The 20179-nt window shown below is 36.3% G+C and overlaps 1 protein-coding gene across 1 annotated transcript in view; it reads left to right on the forward strand.

Moving 5' to 3' along the window:
* The window catches only part of IFT57 (intraflagellar transport 57), a 64068-nt gene that overhangs the window by 19594 nt on the left and 24295 nt on the right, over nucleotides 1-20179 (forward strand). Inside the window, 1 exon segment of the mRNA NM_001258196.1 lies at nucleotides 11222-11344. Within this exon segment, the coding sequence (NP_001245125.1) occupies nucleotides 11222-11344 (123 nt within the window).

Below are 20179 nucleotides of genomic sequence, written 5' to 3' on the forward strand. Positions count from 1 at the left end.
GGCACTGCTTGCGTGTTCACAGTGGCTATGCTGTAATTATGAGTAGTCTTGGTATCTCCATTCACCCTTGTGAAACTCAACAGAATCATGGCAACAGACTTCTGGCAGCATGATGCAGATGTGTCATTCTCCTCCCCCAGTGAAAAAAAGAGGAGAGGGAGCCACGCATTCTCTATTTTTAAATGCCCATCACCTCATTTCAAAATATTTTTTTAAACATGCCATAGATACTATTCTTTCTTGAGATGCTAAATTTGAGGTTTTGGAAACCAAATCCTGAGTTACACAGTGTAAAACCAAGTATCTCAAAAGGTTTAAACACAATTGGTTTTTAATTACTTAGCAAGAAATTCATGATACCAAGTAAGAATGAGAGACTTTTTAGCTTGAAACACAAAAGGTGAAAGGAAGTAAAAATATGAGCTTAGAGTAAAAATGTCATTTCAGGTTTAGAGTTTCATCTAGGCAAAACTGCAGTATTGTAATCAAAGAGAGGAAGAAGATGGATCTTTTTTGGTTAATATCTTAAATACTTTAATTTTTTAAATTTTACATATGTTTTATGTTTTTATTTTAGACAAAATATCCTTACTAAGTAATCTAGGAGAAAAAACTGTTCTATGTACAGCTTGCCCTATCAGTTGCCGTTAATTTTTGATTCCTGCTTAAGGAGAATGTTTTTTCTTCTGCTTTCCTAAAACAGTTGAGTGTTAGACCTCCTATCTGTGTTGTGAGAGAAGTCTATGGTTGATATTTCACAGGAGAAATTAAAATGCCACATGTTTCAGTGTGATGGGACACATTATGACTGAGTAAATGCTTTTATTTCTCTGGTAACTAACCCTTACCACCCCCATCAGTTTTACATCTGGAGGTGAATACGAAATGTGGGCTAGAGAAAAAAGTTCTGCTTCTCACTGCTCAGTGGAGGCTCAAATGGCAGTTCCTGCTGGGTGTAAAAGACACCCAGTTCGAATTTTGCTTGATCTACAATGTAGCTTTTCCACCCACTTTTGAAGTAAGAGAGATCCTTGTTTTCTTCTTGCTTTCATTGTAGGCCTAGAAAAAGTAGGAAGCAAGGACTTTTCAAGGTCCCTTCCCAGATCTGAGTCCATACCTTCAAGGTAGATTCTATGGCAGAAATAGCAGCCTTAGATGAATTCCTGACTGTGTGTCACTCGCCACATGACCATAGCAAGTTAACTAACTTCTGTGACTCTGCTTTCTTATCTGGCAATGGGACACAAATAATTCTAACCAGTCTTGTTTTGAGATTATTAAAACCTAACCTGTGGGCAGTACCTGACATTGTGCGGGCATAGAGTATGCGCTTCATGCATTTCTTATTTTTTATAATTTTTTACCTTTCCTAGAAACTGGAATTAGTTCTCAACATTCTTATGTGCCATAGAAGACTAGAAAAAGCCCCAATCCCTCAATACAAATGAGTCCCTAGATTGCCATGAGTATTTTTGAGTAAGATACTTACATAGGATATAAGTTATCAAGAAGCTTGCATTTCTATGTAAATTGGGAAGCCCTGGTGATGTCATGGCTTTATTTTCATAATCTGTCACATGGATTATTATTGAAGGCCCACTAGACTAAATTTGCTGTCACACAAGATCTCTCCTACAGAAATGACTCAGGGAGATCTGATGAAAAGTAATAAAATAATGATTTTTTAAGATATTATTTGAGAGCTGTCATTCTATAAATAGGTAGGTTATAGTTCCTTCCATCAACACTAGTAGCAGATATTTATTATGTAATTCAATATATTAAATGGGTACCAGACTATATACGTTTTTTTCAGTCTTCTACAAGTTTGTATTTTTTAAAACCACCCATCTCTCAAATCCTGATCGCCACTTACCACTTACCCCTGGCAATGTTAGTGCTTTGAATATATGTCTGATTCATCTTTACCCAGGCTATCTATGTAGTCATTAAGACCCGTGGATGCTGCCTTTGAAACATTTCCTATATCCATCCCTTCAGCTGTCTTGCAAGGCCATGTTCTTTTCATTGCCTGTCTGGACTATATAACAGTAATGCTCTAAATAGTCTTTGGTCTTCCTCTTTCAATCCCACCCCCACCCTTTGTCAAAATATTTTTCACCCTGCTTCTCTGTCTGACTTACTGAAACATGACTATTACAGGTCATTTTGAATTCAATAACGTTTGATGGCTTTCATTGCCTACAGGTCCATTTATATAGAGTATAGAGGAATAAAATTTTGATCTGACTTTCAAGGCCCTTAGCAATTTGATTATTGTCTACACAGCTAACCTCATTTTCTTCTACAAACCCTTTATTCCGGTTAAATGGGTGCCCTCATAGGCTTTCAAATACCTTGTGAGAATATCTGCTCCCATCCAATGCTTCTGTTTCCTATTATCTCTTTTCTAAAATACCTTCCCACTGTCTCTCTACCTGACTCAAATGTTCAAGGTTCAGCTGAAATGCTATCTCTTCTATCTCCTCAATGACACTTCCCTTATCACTTTGCCCCATTTAGTCCCATAGCCAACCCCAAAATCTACAAAAACCCATACATCTTTATAAAACATAGCTAACATGTTTTATTCGTGAGGATTGTTGTTGTAGTCACTATTCCTGGACTATAGCAGTATGTGGAACATAGTGGGCACTAAATAAATAGTTGTTGGATAAGTATTAATAAATACAGTAATTGTACCTTGCCTATAACTTCTTGGCTTCTTTTCTGGCTGGAGGACAAAATTCATATTCCTTACCCTAGATTTGAAGGTCTTTCACAATGTACTTAACTCTCTTTTCCTCTCCAGTATTCACTTTTTTTTTTTTTTTTTTTTTTTTGAGACGGAGTCTCGCTGTGTCCCCCCAGGCTGGAGTACAGTGGCGCGATCTTGGCTCACTGCCAGCTCCGCCTCCTGGTTTCATGCCATTCTCCTGCCTCAGCCTCCCGAGTAGCTGGGACTTACAGGCGCCCGCCACCACGCCCGGCTAATTTTTTGTATTTTTTTAGTAGAGACGGTGTTTCACCGTGTTAGCTAGGATGGTCTCGATCTCCTGACCTTGTGATCCGCCCACCTCGGCCTCCCAAAGTGCTGGGATTACAGGCATGAGCCACCGCACCCAGCCAGTATTCACCTTTTTAAGCCCCTAGACTCTTTTCTCATTTTGATCCTCACAAGTTATATTCATTCCTATTTCAGTTTTTTGGCTTATGCCGTTTTCCTCACTGAAAACACTTGGCTTGTCTCTTTTCTGCCTGTCTATATCCCATACATTCTTGCAAGGCTAAACTTAAAACTCACTATTGCATTAAAACATACTTGTCTTTCTCATTCAGACTCCTACAGCATACCACCTGTACCTGCTGGTTTTTGGAAGTTAATCAAATTTTATTTTTACCTGCTTATTGAAAAAACTTTATTCTTTTTTAAAGTAAAATATGTTCCTTGTGTTTTCTAAAAAATGAAAGAACAAAAGAGTGTAAAGAAAAATGTGAAAAGTTTCCCAAATCTCAGCATCCAGATAGAAACATTGTACCCTTTTATTCGTAATTAGCCCAAAGTTATGTAAGATGAGAACATTTGGAAGTGGTATCTGAACGAAGGGTATATGGAAATTTTTTGTGTAATATTGATACAATTTTTTATAAGTCTGAAAATATACACAGAATTTAACAAAGTAGTATAGAATCTATAAAATAATACAAATATGTGGTCATGTTAGTATATGAAGCAATGCAAATCAGTGAGGAAAACTGAACTATTCAATTAAATGGTGAAGAGATAATAGGCTAATCCATTTATAGAAAAAGCTGGATTCCTCCCTCATACATTACACCCAAATTAACTCCACACGGATCACAATAACAAATAATAAGGCACAAAAATAAAACAAAAACATGAGGCCAAGTGCAGTGACTCATGCCTCTAGTCCCAGCACTTTGAGGGCCATGGTAGGTGGATCACTTGAGGCCAGAATTTCAAGACTACCTTGGCCAACATGGTGAAACCCCATCTCTACTAAAAATACAAAAATCAGCCTAGCATGGTGGTGCATTCCTGTAGTCCTAGCTACTTGGGAGGTTGAGGCAGGAGAATCACTTAAACCCTGGAGGCAGAGGCTGCAGTGAGCCGAGATCATGCCACTGCACTCCAACCTGGGTGACAGAGCGAGATCCTGTCTCGACAAAACAAAACACACACACTCACACACCAAACATGAGGAGTGACAAGTGTTACAGTTTGAAGTAGGCATAATTAAGCATGACAAGAAAATCCAAAACATAAAATACAAATCTGAATGTATAAAAATTAAAACTTTATATTATGGGAAAGCAGAGTGGGGAACACCATAAAGTTAAAATACAAGTGACAAACTGGAGAAAAATAATTATAGCCTAGGTGACAAAGGGTTGATAGACATATGGTAAGGTGTTTTAGAGCTTGTGCTCTAGAGTAATGCTGCCTGACCTACCAATCACTGGATGTGACATTGAAAAAGTCACCTACCTATTCTGTGCCTCAGTTTCCTCACTTTAAAAGATGGTAATAAGACTCCGTGTTTCATGGTGTTATTGTTGGGCATTTAACCTATATGTAAAAGCATCTAATACCATGTTTGACATGTAATAATAATGATAATAACTGCTAAAATATACCAGGGGTTAATATGTATTATACACTGTGCAAGCCTTTTAAATACATTGTCTCATTTAATGCTCACAGCACCCCTTCCAATGAGGAAGGTGCTGTTATTCTCATTTTACAGATGGGTACTCTGAGATTTAGAGAGGTCACGTGACTTGACCAACAGCTAGTAAGTCATGAAGGTGGGATTTGAGCAGATGTGATTCCAGACCCATTCCTCTTAACATTTACACCATGCTGTTGTGACTCTTAAGACAACTTAGTTCCCTTTTCCTTGAGTCTTGGGAGTATTTAATCTTGAGAGTTAATTTGACTTTTAACACCCTCTCAGTAGGTATATGATTTGAGTTCTTCAAATGAATCTGGACACTAGTATATCCATGAGGTTGCCATCTCATGTTTATTTTTACAGAACATAGCCTTTCTTTGATGCTTGACCAGAGAATTACTGGAACAGGATTCTGAGTAGATTTTTAACACTGTATGTTTGATTCTTGAACTGACTTCGATGGTGTGCCCCACTGTTTGAGCCCAAGGTTACTTTATGGGATAGTGTAGACTGTTATTTTCAATTCTTCCTTTGGCAGTCAGGATCAGTTCCCATCTCATCAGTTTCTCTTTTTACCTAGGACCAATTATTACTCCCATTAACTGGCCTCAGGCTCTTCCTAGTAGTCTGCAAATTTTGCAGGCAGCAATTAAATCCTTTTAGCTTTCTACACCAAGCACAGTGCCTGAATTCTTACCTTGAATGTTGTAGGAGTTTAACAAATGGATTATTCGTTTAATTAATTAATTATAAATGAGACTTCTAGATAACTTGTGCCTTATGAGCTTCTAATTGTTTCTTCTGCAGCAGTAACTGGAAAATGAAACTTCCCAAAAGCAATGTTTTATCTTAGTTAACATGTTAGAGAGGGACTTTGTCATGATGGTATAAAATTTTGATTAAAAGAAACAGCAGTTTATTTCTCTTTTTCAAGTAACCCACATAAAGTACCATTTGTTAAATGGAAAAACAATTGGGAAGAAAAGTTTTCTCAAAGTATTATAACCAAGGCACAGTATAGTTTTAAAATGATTTATACTTTATATATAGGGCTTGCTCAGTTAATGTATCCAGTTATTAGGCATTAAGAAATGTTGAGTGAGGAGTGAGGTTATGAAATAGATATGCAACCATGGATGTAGAAAGAAACCGTATAGTTTGAATAAGTTAATGCTGCTCTGGCAAATCTAATGTTCTCTTTTTGCCCTTTATTCATTTAGTAACTGGGCCATTTCCCCTCATATATTAATTATGGCCTACGAGTGAGTGAAAATTTTTGAGCTCCTACGTTAAATCATTTTAGGACATTGGGAGTGGGAGTTAGCAAATTGTTGCTTACGGGAACCAAATAATAAGCTAGTAAGGGTAAATGCAACTTACTAAAGGGTCCAACATAAAAACAAATAGCTTATGCACTGGCATACCTTAATGCAGCATTTGATCTTTATGTACCCTACTGCCTCAGATTCTAGGTCTGGTTCAAACGGCCACTGCAAACCCATCTGTCTTTATGAAAAAGGCCCTTCCTTCAGTAAAACATTTTGAGTATGTTATTCACAACTTGAACAATCCCGCATCCAGGCCTGAAGAAAGTGGGAGTATGGATGGGTGTGACCCCTTGTCTTGTTTGGTGATTCTGAACTTCAATCTTGTAAGGAGAGAAAGAAAGAGGGGGTAGAAATGAGGGTTGGAAATGAGGGTGGAAATGAGGGTTGGAGAGCCCTGGCTTTGGGATTTAATCAACAGCATCTAGCTTCAGTTCACCCCAATGGTACTCCATAAATCAAACTTATTTTTATTTATTTTTTAATTTTTTTATCTTTAGTTATTATGAATACATAGTGCATATTTATGGGTTGTATGTGATATTTTGATACAAGGCATACAATACGTAATGATCAGATCAGGGTAGTTGGGATATCAATCACCTCAAGCATTTATCATTTCTTTGTGTTAAGAACATTCCCATTCCACATTTTTAGGTATTTTGAAATATATAATACATTATTGTTAATTATAGTTGCCCTATTGTGCTACCAAACACTAGGTCTTATTTTTTCTATATAACTAATGCAGTTTTAAATAACTATATTTTCATATCCACTAACCATTCCCTTTTTATCCTTCCTCCCCGCTACCATTCTCAATCTCTGGTAACCATCATTCTGCTCTCTACCTCCATGAAATCTACATTTTTTTTAGCTCCCACATATGAGTGAGAACATGTGATATTTGTCTTACTGTTCCTGGCATATTTCATTTAACATAATGACCTCCAGTTCCATCCATGTTGCTACAAATGACAGGATTTCATTCTTTTTATGGCTAAATAATATCCCATTGTGTATATATACCATATTTTCTTTATCCATTCATCCCTTGATCAACACTTAGGTTGATTCCCTATCTGGGGTATTGTGAATAGTGCTGCAGTAAACATGGGAATGCAGATTTCTCTTCAACATACTGATTTCCTTTCTTTTGGGTATATGCTCCACAGCAGCATTGCTAGATTATATGATAGATTTTTAGATTTTTTTGAGGAACCTCCAAAGTGTTCTCCATAATGGCTATATTAATTTACTTTCCCACCAACAGTATACAAGTGTTCCCCTTTCTCCATATCTTTGCCAGCATTTGTTATTGCCTGTCTTTGTGATAAAAACCATTTTAATGAGGTAAGATGGTATCTTGTGGTTTTGGTTCTCATTTCTCTGGTGATTAGTAATGATTAGAGATCATTTTTTCATATAATTGTTGGCCATTTGTATGCCTTGTTTTGAGAAATGTCTCTTTTGATCTTTTGCCTATTTTTTAATTAGATCATTTGGGGTTTTTTCCTACTGAGTTGTTTGAGCTCCTTATATATTCTGATTGTTAATCCCCTTTCAGATGGGTAGTTTGCAGGTATTTTCTCCCATTCTGTGGGTTGTCTCTTCATTATGTTGATGGCTTCCTTTTCTGTGCAGAAGCTTTTTAGCTTGACATGATCCCATTTGTCCATTTTTGCTTTGTTTACCTGTGCTTTTGAGGTCTTACTTAAGAAATCTTTGCCCAGACCAATGTTCTGGAGCATTTCCCCAGTGTTTTCTTTTAGTAGTTTTATAGTTTCATGTCATAGATTTAAGTGTTTAATCCATATTGATTTGATTTTTGTGTATGGTAAGAGATAGGCATCTAGTTTCATTCTTCTACATATGAATATCCAGTTTTTCCAGCACTATGTATTGAAGAGACTGTCCTTTCCACAATGTATACTCTTGGTGTTTTTATCAGAAATGAGTTGGCTGTAAATGCATGGATTTAAATCTGGATTCTCTGTTCTTTTCCATTGGTCTTTGTGTCTGTTTTTATGCCAGAACCATGCTGTTTTAGTTATGGTAGCTTTGTAGTATAATTTGAAGTCAGGTAATGCAATGATTCCAGCTTTGTTCTTTTTGCTCAGGATTACTTTGACTATTCTGGGTCTTTTGTAGTTCCTTATAAATTTTAGATTTTTTTTTTTTATTTCTGTGAAGAATGTCATTAGTATTTTTATAGGGATTGCATCTGTAGATTGCTTTGGGTAGTATGGACAGTTTAATAATATTTATTTTTCCAGTCCATGAACTTGGAATATCTTTCCCTTTTCTGTGTCCTCTTCAATTCTTTCATCAGTGTTTTTGTAGTTTCATTCTAAAGATTTTTTCACTCCTTTGATTAAGTTTATTCCTAGGTATTTTATTTTAGCTGTCGTGAATGGGATTACTTTCTTGGTTTCTACTTCAAATTGTTTACTGTTGGCATATATAAATGATACCGATTTTTATATATTGATTTTGTTCCCTGTAACGTTACTGAATTTATCATTTGATGCAGTATCTACATTCTATTAAGAATCACTCAAAACTGCTGCTGAGAAGGCATGCTGTCTTGTTGCAGCCTGATTTTGCAGGGTTGGGATGTGGGGGCCCATAACCTTGGCAGGAGTAACCCTGTGTGTATACCCACACACATGCCCTGAGGTCAGGGCTCATATACCACTAGCAAGGCATATGTCCTCCCTACCCCAGCCCCCACTAGTTTATCCTGTGTGGTATATAAAATGAGAAATTGGGTCTCGTGGAGTCTAAGACAGGTACTCAGATGTGCCAGTGAATGTGCATATGCCTAGTTCTTCCAAACATATGCATCTTATTGATGCCAGTGTGAATTTACATGGCAGAGAACCTTCCCTATTGCTTTAGGTTTTGACACAGAGACCCATTATCTCTTTTCCTGCCGTCATACACAGTCTCATGTAACTTCACACGTATCTACTTTGTGAATGAAGCACCTCCTTCGCCAGCTATGATACTCTTGTGCTACCCTAGATCCAATTTATATAGAAGTATACAGCATTAAGTACTCTAAATAATACAATGTTTCCATATTTAAAGTAGAATCTTGAGCTTTTTTTTTTTTTCACATTTTACTTAATGTTTTGGTTTTTTATACTTCTGGTTTTCTAAATGGAATACATTCAGACCACGTATTATAAAGTGTAAAAACGTGTATTAGTTATCCATTCTCAAATGGTGAAGTTAAAAATATATAGTCCCTTGAATCTGAACAAAAAGCAGTATAGGCTTTAAGGCTCTGAGTCTAAACAGGACTTGCTGTTATGAGCTAGGAGGTAGGAGAGGCTTTCTTATGTTAGCACTGTTCCAGAGTCTTAGTTGGGAGTGAGTTCAAAGCCTCTAAAGACCTCAGGCTCCCACAGAAATACAAACCCTAATGTAAGATTAATCTTCTGGTTAGTGTTACATCTGATTGGAAAGACTAATCCAATGAGCTTTCATTTAAGAAATGTGATTTTAGTGACATAAATATATATTGGGAATGTAATTTCATCATGAGGTTGTTCACCTAGTTTTTATTTTTAAATTTTGTATTATGGAATGTTTCAAATGTATACAAAATTAGAATAAGATAATGAACATGCCACATTATCCAGTTTCAGCAGTTGTTAACATTTTGTCAATCATGTTTTATTTAAAGCTGCCTCCCTTTTTTTCTTTGCCTCATAGTATTTCAAAGTAAAATTCAGACATCTTGTCAATTCATCAGTAAATATTTTAGCATTTATTTCTAACTTATAAGGCCTTTTTAAACAAAACCATGTCATGTCATACCTATAAAATTAGTAATTTCTTAATATCATCCAGTATTCTCCCATATTAAAACTTCACTGATTGTCTCAAAAATATCTTTTTATAGATTATTAAAATTAGAATTCATATAAGATTCATACATTTTATGTCTGTTTATATCTCTTTAGTCTCTTTTTCTCTATATAAACATTGATATTTTAATTTTTTCTTTAGATTTATAATTAAGAGAGTTAAAGGGAAGAATTGGTACCAGAATTACTGCCTTAGATTTTATCTTTAAATCATTAATCTACATTATTTATATTTTCAGATCCATACATAATGCTGAAATGTGAAGGGGTGGGGGGAAAAAAAAGAGTGGGCCTTTTTTTGTTGTAATTCAAAAACAATTATGATGGATTTTTGTTATTCCAATGCAGAAACCAAATGCAGAAATTTGGCCCCCTCCCTATTTGAGTTCAAGTATGTCTATATTAAATTACACTTTAAGCGTCTCTACTAAAAAATACAAAAAACTAGCCGGGCGAGGTGGCGGGCGCCTGTAGTCCCAGCTACTCGGGAGGCTGAGGCAGGAGAATGGCGTAAACCCGGGAGGCGGAGCTTGCAGTGAGCTGAGATCCGGCCAGTGCACTCCAGCCTGGGCGGCAGAGCGAGACTCCGTCTCAAAAAAAAAAAAAAAAAAAAAAAAAAAATTACACTTTAAGCTATATTATAATTTGACCTAATAAATTTTCACTTCAATTATGAATACAAATTTTGTAAATAGCAATTCTTTCCTTCTGGAATTTTTTTATATTTTGTCTTTCAGATTTGGGGTTTGTATTTCAGTATAATAAATTTAAGTGTTTCTTCCTTTTTTTTCTTTTTTTTTTTCGAGACAGAGTCTTGCTCTGTCACCCAGGTTGGAGTAGTGCAGTGGCATAATTTTGGCTCACTGCAAGCTCCGCCTCCCGGGTTTACGCCATTCTCCTGCCTCAGCCTCCCAAGTAGCTGGGACTACAGGCACCCGCCACCATGCCTTCTTACCAAACATGAGTGAGTTTTCTTACCAAACATCTTTTCTACTGTTACCAATTAACATACCTAAATGGCTTGTTGGTCCATTTGATGGTATTCCTGTTGAGTTCAATCTGATGTCTTAGAAACATTTTTCCTTGTAAAAATAGTTGAATCATATATTTGCTTCTTTTTTAATATGTATTTTGCTATTCTACCAGGTTGGTGCATTATTTTCTTTCAACATTGTAGGAAGACAGAAAAGAATTTCTTCTTCCACTATAATTTTAACACTACCAATTCTTGATTTAAATTGTGCAGTACTGCTAAAATGCCTCAAATTTTTACCATTTCTTTTTATAAACTCTCAATCTTGTGATATCTTTCCTTTCTTAGGATATGAACGAGACTGCCAAACAAGAAGATATTTTGGAATCCACAACAGATGCTGCGGAATGGAGCCTAGAAGTGGAACGTGTACTACCGCAACTGAAAGTCACGATTAGGACTGACAATAAGGTATCAAAGAGGGAACACATTATCTTAAAAAAAATGTTATAAGGAAACTTCAGGGTTAGGGGTACTCCCAATTATAAAAATTATTAAAGAAGGGCAATAGGATTCAGTTTTCAGCATTTTTGTCTTAATAAGGATTTAACAAATTGTTGTTGAATAACTGAATAATGTAATCTGGTCCAAAAAGCGAAGCAAAGATCTTTAAAAGAGTGATTTGGAAGACATCATATTTGCCTGGTGTTGAGGGGTATTTTCTCAGAAGATTTTCTAGGAAGTCATATTATGTTTAGATGAATAGGAATTCCATGACCATACCAACGGATTAGAGTTATAAGATAGGTCAGAGCTCTGCTGCATGGCAAAACAGAAAGCAGTCTGGAAGTGCTCTTAGATAATCTATTCAATACATGTGATTAAAAATAAAATGCTGGCCCCAACACTTTGGGAGGCCGAGGTGGGCAAATCATGAGGTCAGGAGTTCAAGACCAGCCTGGCCAACACACCGAAACCCCGTCTCTACTAAAAGTTCAAAAATTAGCTGGGCATGGTAGCACACGCTTGTAATCCCAGCTACTCAGGAGGCTGAGGCAGGAGAATCGCTTGAACCCGGGAGGCAGAGGTTGCAGTGAGCCAAGATTGCACCACTGCACTCCAGCCTGGATGACACAGCGAAACTCCATCTCTAAATAAATAAATAAAATGTTAAAATAATCAAGAAGTCATGTTTAATAAGATTTAGGGATTAGACCAGATTAATTCACCCATTGTATCAAGTTTCTACTTCCTTTCTAGTTACAATTTGATAAATACTGTTGTATTAGTTCGTTTTCATACTGCTATAAAGAACTGCCCAAGACTGGGTAATTTATAAAGGAGAGGTATAACTGACTCATAGTTCAGCATGGCTGTGGAGGCCTTAGGAAACTTACAATCATGGCAGATGGCCAAGGGGAAGCAAGGCATCTTCTTTACAAGGCCATAGGAAGGAGAAGAAGTGAGCAGGGGAAATGCCAGACAGTTATAAAACCATCAGATCTCGTGATAACTCACTCGCTTTCACAAGAACCCCGTGGGGAAACCATACCCATAATCCAATCACTTCCCACCAGGTTCCTCCCTTAACACTTGGGGATTACAATTCAAGATGAGATTTCGGTGGGGACACAAAGCTAAACCATATGATTCTGCCCCTGGCTCATGTCCTTAACATTTCAAAACACAATCATGCCTTCCCGATAGTCCCCCAAAGTCTTAACTCATTCCAGCATTAACCCCAAAAGTCCAAGTCCAAAGACAAGGTTAATCTGAGACAAGGCAAGTCCCTTCTGCCTAGTAGCCTGTAAAATCAGGATTTGAACTGCACAGGTCCACTTATAGGCAGACTTCCCAATAAACGTTATACCCAGTATGCCTGCTATTCTGCATCCTCTTCCACCTCCTCTTCCCCTTCTGCCTCTGCCACCTCTGAGACAGCAAGACCAACCACTCCTCTTACTCCACATGAAGACAATGAGGATAAAAATCTTTTTAGTGATCCACTTCCACTTAATGAATAGTAAATATGTATTTTCTTTCTTATGATTTTCTTAATAACACTTTCTTTTCTCTAGTTTACTTTGTTGTGAGAATGCAGTATATAATACATATAACATAAGGAATACATGTTGTTTATATTATCAGTATCATTTCTAGTCAAAAGTAAGCTGTTAGTAGTTAAATTTTTAAGGAGTCAAAACTTATACATGGGCAGCCCTAATCATAAACCCAACTATATTTGCATAAAACAGTAGAATTAGCTTATCCCTTCCTGCTTTAAATCTTAGTGCTGGCAGGAGAATCGCTTGAACCCGGGAGGGGGAGGTTGCGCTGAGATTGCGCCATTGCACTCCAGCCTGGGCAACAAGAGCGAAACTCCGTCTCAAAAAAAAAAAAAAAAAAAAAAAAATCCTAGTGCTCACATCTCTTTCTTACTAATACATGTCTTTGTGACACTTATTTTTTTCATAACAGGGCACTTTAGTCTGCATTAATAACCTGTTTAGGCAGATATCTTTTCTCCACAGTGATATTCTTAATGGCACCTAGGAACTCATCTTCTGCCATTTAGTCATCAGAAGCTGAGTCTCCTGTTACCTTGACACTTCTTAAAGCCAAACCTCTTTCAAACATTATCAAACCATCCTTTGCTGGCATCAAATTCTCCAGCTTTAGATCCTTCACCCTCCTTTTGCTTTAAATTGTCATATAATAATAACTTCCTTTTTTCTTGAATCATAATGGAGGCTGTAAGTATGTCTTTCTTACACCCACATAAAAGCTGCATTTTCAGTAAAAGAGAAAAAGTATTTTGCAAAAAGTAAAAGGTTTTTGTGCCTGCTGTCGTAGCTGCAGTGATGGCTTCATAAATTTTCTTTTTTTTACAATGGTTCTTATGCTGGATTCATTTATCTTGAAATGACAGGCATCCTCAGCTGCAGACCTCAATCTACAGTACATATCAAGGAATTCATCTCTTTATTGTAATGTCAGGACTTTTCTCTGCTTCTTGGGAGCACTTCCAGCATTGCAGGTGACATTTGTATGGGTCCCATGGTGTTATTCAGGGTTTACGCTAAACATGAAAAATACTTGAAGATATTGCACTAAACATGAAAAGTACATGAAAACCTCAAGAAATGACTTTTTACTGTGATACATGATTTATTATAGAGACTAACTGCTCACTTGGACGTGATTAACCTCACACATTTTAAGCAATATTTGCAACACTTGAGCTCATCACAATAACAAAAGGTGGCTACAAAATTATTATAGTAGTACAGATTATACTACAGTTAATTTTATACACTTATGATTTAATACTGCATATCTACCTTCGTTTACATTTCTGTCAACTGCAAATGGTGCCACCATGTACAGTCTGTGTTTGTGTGCATAAATTTTGGTAAACTTTAACTTTTCGTAATAGTTTTTTTGTGTATTTATGGTAGTAAATAACATAGACTAGTATCTATGTATATTTTATGTGTTTATAACATATCTAGCTTTTTCTTAATTTTTTCGATATTTTAGCCTATGTGGTTCATCTGCAACTTTTTTCAAATTGTTGCAAATCTCTAGAAATTTTTTGTATGTATTTATTGAAAAAAATCTGCATATAAGTGGACCTATGGAGTTCAAACTAGTGTTGTTCAAGGGCCAACTGCACTTCTAGGGTGGTTATATATCCAGAGAACAATTCAGATCTGCCCCAAGTTGGAATAATGTGGCTAAAGATGCAGCCAGAAGTTCTGCTAAGAGAGTAAAAATCAGCGAAATCCTAGCTCATGCCACTTTAGTAATGCCTCAGTTATGACCTAATGAGTACAGCTCAGGAGTCAATTTCTTAGAAACTGACTGTCTGAGGATACCTAAACTAGAGTAGTCCTTTAGGACAATTATTGAAGGATAATATTTTCCTACATAATTGAAAATTTTTAAATTCCTTATAGTAACATGCAAACTTTTTAAATTTTTAAATGAATCAATTGAAAGTTGCTGAGTTGAATATAACAAAAGTTGAAGCTGAGCTGCCAATGAATTCTCCATGTTCCATATTTCTGGAGAAATAGAAAAGGTCAATGCATATTCATATAAATTTTCACTTTCTGTAATTTTGATTAATTTTAAATTGCTAAAGAAATATTTAATACTGTTTCTTGAGGAAGAATATTCTATCTTTTTGAGTTTTCTTTTTACTATACAAAGCAAACCTTTGACTTTGTTAAAATAAATGGAGACCACCCAAGTGAGACCAAGCAAAGGCTATTTATTCAGAGCTTACTGTATAGCAAGGGAGTCAGCCACCGTCATATCTGTTTGGCAAAGACTCAAAAGCAGGTAGGGAAATTTAAATGATTTTTAGTGGAAAAAAAGGAAGATTTACTATATGTTCAGATATGGCTGGTAATCTTCAGGTGGGCTAAACTAGAAGCAGGATATAATATGTGACTGGCTGGTTAAGGGAGGGGAGGATATTTGGCTTTGTCTGGTTGGTCCTACACTGGAAGTGGGTGGCACGCAAAAGTGGAAAAGCCAGCAGTCATTGATTAAACCCTGTTTGGGGCTGATTGATACAGAGGCTGTGGTTTTGCTTCCTGGTCTGGCTGCTGCAGATGGTGGGTCACAGTTATATATTTGTATATGAGCTGGCTGTTGTCTGTTGTTTACTTGTACAATTAGTGTCTCAACTTCATGTATTGACCCAAAGGAAAGTGGCTTCTAAAATCATCAATCCTATTAGTCTTTATCAAGAGCATGATTTTTTTTCAAGGCAAGTTTTTTTTAATCACAATGGAAACCAAATAATCATTAATAATATTTATTCCTGTTCTCTAGAAATAAGGAAGAGCAGAAAGTGTGAAATCAGTTTTCAACTAAACCCTACTTAGGCCCTTTTCTTCAATTATGCAGTACTTATTACTAAACGATTGTGCATTATAGTGATTTAATATTAGGTATTTAATGCAATGAAAAAATGTTCTAACATGCTTTAATGCCCTGTGGATATTGTAATTAGAATTTTGATTAATGACTTAAGTAAATTTTTTCCAAATTATAATTAAATGTTTCCTACTTTGTTGTTTTAAAAGATAGTTGGGTAGGTATCCCCTTCATTCCACCAAAATGTCTCTAGTATTAATAATTATGTAAATCTTCAGGTTCATTACAAGGAATTTAGATAAAGAGATTATTTTTAAAAGGCCTTGGAAGTATTACAGCATGTGTTTCTAATTATCTCAAACCTTTGATTTACTGCACTGCTTTTTAATACTTACCTATTCCTTTAGTGTCTGACTTAGAGTGCAGTTGTGAAAAGAACCTTAAACTTTAAATTTCAACTCCAAGCCATTGGATTTTGTTTTAACATAAATAAACTGTATAAGCGTTGCCTTGAGTGATTCACAGCAGGAAACATTTCTAGAAGAGTCATTGTGCTAAGGATGGAATCATTGCAATAGTATTGAGCCCCTGGGCCTCTCTAGTCACAGTGAGAGCCAAAACCTGAGAGAGAGAAGAGAGGCCTCCTTTAATCAGCAGGTAGAATTCCATTTGAATGAACCTGGAGGGACCACAGAATTGCTATATTAAATCTAAGTCTCTTAGAATTGGAAGCCAAATCCTGCAGAAAGTTACAATGGTAGACTTTCTCATATTATAGACAAATCTGTATCCTCTAGAAACAATAGAGGATTTTTCCCTCTCATTCCAAAGCAGTGTAGAGGGTAAGTTGATTTGACCTTCTGCCATGGATGCAGTATAAGTGGGTATTAATAAAATTTAGCTTTTCTAAATATTTTTGACCTGCAGGGATTTATAAATTGTTATGATTTAGGAATAAAGAGTCTTTGTTAAGACTTATACTCTGGTTGTTAGGATATGTTGGTAGGTTTCTTGCATCCATGAGCAAATATATATATATAATCTACATATACAATATATAATAATATATATATTATATATAATCTGTGGCCTAGAATATGGGAATACGTTTTATGTATATAATCGTTATTAAAATGGGACTCTGCCTGTTATTTGAATAATGGAGAAACTACAGTTATAATTCTTAAAGATTTTCTGGTAGACCTTCTGTTGAGAAATATCCACGTAATTTAAAGAAAAACAAGGTGCCAAACAAAAAAAAAATAGCTTTTACAATTACCAGTAACAAATGTAAATACAGGTGGCAATAAGTCGGTCTCCATGTGGCTCGATGCAGGAATAATAGCTCCAATTACTGTCACAAATGTTTGTAATCGTATCTATTGCTGCCAGACAATAAATGCTTTTTAATATAGTAAGGCCATAAATGTACATGCTGCTGTTGTTTAAACAAAATACAATTTTCAGTGAATGTATTCTTAAAACACCTGCTATAACCAGAAAGAGGTGAATGCTATCAAAATAAACAGCCTAAATTAACTAGACACACATACATTTTTAGAGCAGCTTGTATGATTACTCAACTGCCATGACGTCCCAGAGAATGAGGGGAACTATTCACTGATGGACTTTCACAGACAAGCTTTCTTTAAAAGACTACACAAAACAGAATGTTGTTTTGGGCTGTTGTATTTGTAAACAAGTGTTATTTTGTGGACTTAAAGTTGTATTGCAAGGTCAGCTGTTTGTTTGTTTCATGTGGATCCTGGACAGAGATCAAAGTTGTGGGAATATTGTGCTTAAAATTATACATGTAAAAATACAGTAAAGGGTTGGAGAAAAACCCAGCTATTCTTAAGCAACTAAAAAAGATTTGTAGTTGCTTCTGTTATAGTCTTGTTGAACATTCAGGATATTCTGTGTTTAAAGATAGTTGATGATTCCTTCCTTCCTGTTTACCCTGAGTGTGATAAATGTTTCAACTGGATCAGAGAAAGTTTCCATTTATCACAAGTTGAAATAAGAGAATGACTGTTTTTGCTTTAGAGATTACCATCAGTTGTAACTAAAGAGCATCAACAGTGGTAGCAGTTTTAAGGAAATAACCAATAGACTCCATGTTATATAAATACTGCAGAGGGAAGTTGCTGGTGCCTCACTGCTGATATACCTCAACTAGACATTTGTGATTGAAAGCAGTGAATTAATACACATTGATTATAATTAAAATTTCTAGACTACCTAAATATTTTATTATTGCAAAGAATGATTTTTAAAAATTACTTAATATGAACTATGAATTGAAGCATAAAGCCTTTGTCATATGGACCTTCCTATAAAATGTACTTTTTGTTGGCTTGACTCATTTTTCTAATCAATTATATTAAAGTGGTTCTATCACTGAGTTTTATTAAAAATTTCTTAATATTCTAACAAATTTTACCTCTATGGTTTTTATCCCATTAATTTGATTTTGTTTCCTTCTACCAAGTAACAATTTATGTTTCTTGGTTTCTCAAATATACAGGAGAAACCTCTATTGTTTTTAGGGTTTTTTGAGCTGGGAGGAAGTGGGGAGTTTTATCAGCATGAGATCCAAGTTTTGGTTCGTACATTCCTGAAGTTGGGAGTACTATTGGGGTCACCTGTTCTGGTGTTCCACTGTAGTTACTCAGCATCTTATAAAATAATTAAATTCTCATTTGGCCTCTGGGTGTTCCCACATTCTCACAGAGGCCTGATTCACTCCCTGTCTGACTTGCCAAATCTCTTCTCTTTGCTTGTAACTCCTTCTAAAGCCTGGAAATTCTCACTCAGAAGATCAATGTGGCCATATGAAAGGGGGTGTTAATAGAGTAAGCATGAATAATAGGTCTGAGTCAACATATGAAAACTCTTTAGTTTCAGTAAAGATAGTCTTTGAGCATGTTAGAAATATAATTTTTTCACTAAAAGGTATTATATTTAGAGATTATAGATCTCCAGTTTCAATTATGTGATAGGTAGGTGTGAGAATACCAGTGATTATCATCGCCTTCCTTACCGATGATGTACAATGTTTTATTTTTCTCTACAACGAGAGGAATTTCTAGAAAGCAGGAACATCCCTGAGGAAACACATATTTCCAGTGATCATGATTATTCCCACATTGCCTGCAACAAATACAGTGTAGCAGGACGGGCAGCAGACAAAACTCCTCAGACACCAAGTTACAGAAGGAAGGGGTTTATTCGGCCAGGGGCATTGGTAAGACTTCAGTCTCAAGAGCCGAGCTCCCCGAGTGAGCAATTCCTGTCCCTTTTAAGGGCTCACAACTCTAAGGGGGTGCGTGTGAGAGGGTCATGATTGAGCAAGCAGGGGGTACGTGACTGGGGGCTGCATGCACCGGTAATTGGATCGGAACAAAACAAGATAGGGATTTTCACAGTGTATTCCTATACAATGTCTGTAATCTATAGATAATAGAACCAGTTAGGTCAGGGGTCGATCTTTAACTACCAGGCCCAGGGTGTGGCACCGGGCTGTCTGCTTGTGGATTTCATTTCTGCCTTTTAGTTTTTACTTCTTCTTCCCTTGGAGGCAGAAATTGGGCATAAGACAATATGAGGGGTGGTCTCCTCCCTTATTCCCCCCTTTGAGACTGTCACTCATTTTATTAGTGGGAGTTCTCACTTTCATTTTCACTATCCATGTCTTCTTGCAAGACAGATCGATAGTGATTTATATAGTACATTTGTGCTGAGGCATTTTGGTGAACTAAGGTAGCAATGAAGCTATCATTCGAAGAAGTACAGGTAGCAAACAAGGGAGCGGTAAGTAGGTTCCTATTACTATTATAACTCTTATTATAAGGGTTTTAAATCCTCCTAGCGCTGGGAGTCATTTTCTAAACATGGCCCCAGGATCAAATCTATGCCATACTTGCACGGGCACATGTGCCAGTTTTGTCATATCTCTAACCATGTTTTCAACTACTTGCCCTTGATTATCTATGTGTAGGCAGCAACTAGTAAGGTTAAATTTCCTACAGACCTCTCCTTCAGCTGCTAATAAGTAGTCGAGAGCCAGTCTATTTTGATAGATAGCATTTCTCATCTGAGTTTCTTGCCGGGCCAGAATAGTCAAGGCTCTGCCGGTTTTATAGTGATTATTTTTAAGACAGCTTGTAACCGTGTGATTCAGTTGATCATGTAAATGGGGGTCCAGTATCCCCATGAGCCGTCTTGTGCCCAAGTAGCAGGTCTATAATATTGTATGACTCTCTCAGAGGGCCATTTATCATTTTTTCAATTTCTTATAGCTGTTCTTCTCTTTTTGTGGGAAGCATAGACAGGGAAGCCCAGGAGTTCACCTGTTTTTATGGGCAGTAGGAAGAAAGGTGGTTTAATAGTGCCAATAACACAACTACCTGCCCA

The sequence above is a fragment of the Macaca mulatta genome, chromosome 2 (assembly GCF_049350105.2).
Source record: "Macaca mulatta isolate MMU2019108-1 chromosome 2, T2T-MMU8v2.0, whole genome shotgun sequence".
Lineage (NCBI taxonomy): Eukaryota > Metazoa > Chordata > Mammalia > Primates > Cercopithecidae > Macaca > Macaca mulatta.